General features: G+C 58.6%; 1 protein-coding gene across 1 annotated transcript; it reads right to left on the reverse strand.

Moving 5' to 3' along the window:
- Positions 1–850: 850 nt before the first annotated feature.
- Positions 851–1,245, reverse strand: KCNE1 (potassium voltage-gated channel subfamily E regulatory subunit 1). The gene has a single exon (XM_004620353.2). The coding sequence runs from the start codon at positions 1,243–1,245 to the stop codon at positions 856–858; it is 390 nt and encodes a 129-aa protein (XP_004620410.2). The 3' UTR covers positions 851–855.
- Positions 1,246–1,999: the final 754 nt, after the last annotated feature.

A 1,999-nucleotide genomic window follows, 5' to 3' on the forward strand; every position in this document is an offset into this window, starting at 1 on the left:
TCCTTTTTGTTTGCTCTTTGGGTCACACCTGGTGAAGCTCAGGGGTTAGTCCTGGCTCTGTATATAGGAGTTATTCCTGGCGGTGCTAGGGGAACCACATGGGATGCTGGGAATCGAAGCCGTGTCGGCTGCATGCAAGGCAAACGCCCTACTCGCTGTGCTATTGCTCCAGCCCAAAAGCTCCTCCTTTAAAGGGAGCACCAGGACAGCGGCTCGTGGAGCTGGGGCTTGTCTCTCTCTCTGGAAGCATCGCAGCTGGTGGGCGCACGTTCCCGAGATGTGGCTCCACATCTATCCTTTGCTGCCCTTCCACTGGAACATACTGTCCTTCTCCAGAGCCAACGCCTGCCACGGAAGCCAGACCCTGGGCGGGTGGTGGGGGGAGGGGCGCAGCGGGGGACACAGCCTCCCTGCGTCAAAGACCCTCATGGGGCTGACTTCCACGAGTCAGGACGTGGCCACAGGACCTTACTAGCTGCAAGGAAGGGAAGCTGGGACGTCTGAGTCCTGCTCCCAGAGGCAACAAGACGTGACGGGGATGCTGCTGGAACGATCAAGGCGGGGACGTGGAGGGAGCAGACGGTGGTCTAGTATCGAGAGAATGCGCTTTGCGTGATTTTATAGCATGATTTACCCCCCACCCCCACCCCTTGTCATAGCCCCGTCCCCATCTAAAAAGAAGAAAAAAAGAAAAAGGAAAGAAAGGAAACTCTTCTTGGCATCCGTACAGTAAAGAGCAGAAAGAGCACAGAAGTGGAAAATACCCAAGTCAGATGGGTGGGCGGGAGTGGCTGCGCCGTGGGCGGCCGGGGGGTGTCTGTGGGCGGCTGTGGGCAGCCGGGGGCGGCCGGGGGCTCAGGACAGGGCCTTGGTCTCGGGCAGGTGCGTGTGCGGCTGCTCGACGGCCGACGGGTTCTGGATGACGAGACTGGCCCTGCAGCTCTCCAGCACGCGGGCCCGCACGAAGGCCTTGTCCTTCTCCTGCCAGGCGTCAGACTGGATGTAGACGTTGAAGGGGTCGTGCGAGTGCTCCAGCTTCTTGGAGCGGATGTAGCTGAGCATGATGCCCAGCGTGAAGAAGCCGAAGAAGCCCAGCACCATGAGGATGTAGAGCGCCTCCATCTCGCCCTCCCCTTGGCCGGGCGACCTGCGCGCCAAGCCCGAGGTGTGGCCACCCGGCGAGCCTGTGCCCTGCCACAGGCTGGTCAGCAACGGGGACTCGGCCGTACTGTTGGGTGGAAACATCCTCGGCTGACTCAAGTTCTTCCGGAGGAGCACCACCTTCAGGGGTGGGGGGGTGGGGGGAATGTTCTAGAAGAAAAATGCAACCTGAGATGAAAATGGGCCCATGGACCTAACACAAACACACACGCATGCACACATGCACACTGACACACACACATGCACACACACGCACACACATGCACACACATGCATACACACATGCATGCATACACACATGCATGCACACATGTATACACATGTGTGCACACACATGCACACATACACACATACACACGGTGTTGAATATCTCAAGTGAAGGGAGACCCACCTACAGTTCTTTCCACAGCATGTGGCCTTGGCATCTGCATATGGTGCCCTTTGGACCACACTTGGTTATTTGGGGTTGGCTTGGCCCTTTGGGGTCTCACCCAGCAATGCTCAGGTGTCACTCCTGGCTCTGTACTCAGGAATCATTCCTAGCATTTCTCGGGGAATCATATGGGATGCCAGGGATTGAACCCAGGTCCGCAAGGCAAACCGGCATGCAGACTCCCTACCCACTGTACTACAGCTCCGGCCCCTGGACCTCACTTGGGAAACTGTCTTTAGTTTTTCCCCCCACCTCCCCCTCCCCTCAGGGAGTGCCCCCACCCCGTGCAAGCTTATCCATCCATGGCCATGATGCCAGGCTGTCCTGTTCCGGCCACCTGTGGCCAGTCCCAGCCCTTCCGGCTCAGCCCCTCTCTCCTGGAGAGTCTTCTCCAAGCCCCGGGGA

The sequence above is a fragment of the Sorex araneus genome, chromosome 2, assembly GCF_027595985.1.
Source record: "Sorex araneus isolate mSorAra2 chromosome 2, mSorAra2.pri, whole genome shotgun sequence".
NCBI lineage: Eukaryota > Metazoa > Chordata > Mammalia > Eulipotyphla > Soricidae > Sorex > Sorex araneus.

What these genes read in the sequence shown, in the direction of transcription:
- KCNE1 (XM_004620353.2), bottom strand. Translation starts at nt 1,245, where the DNA reads ATGTTTCCACCCAACAGTACGGCCGAGTCCCCGTTGCTGACCAGCCTG.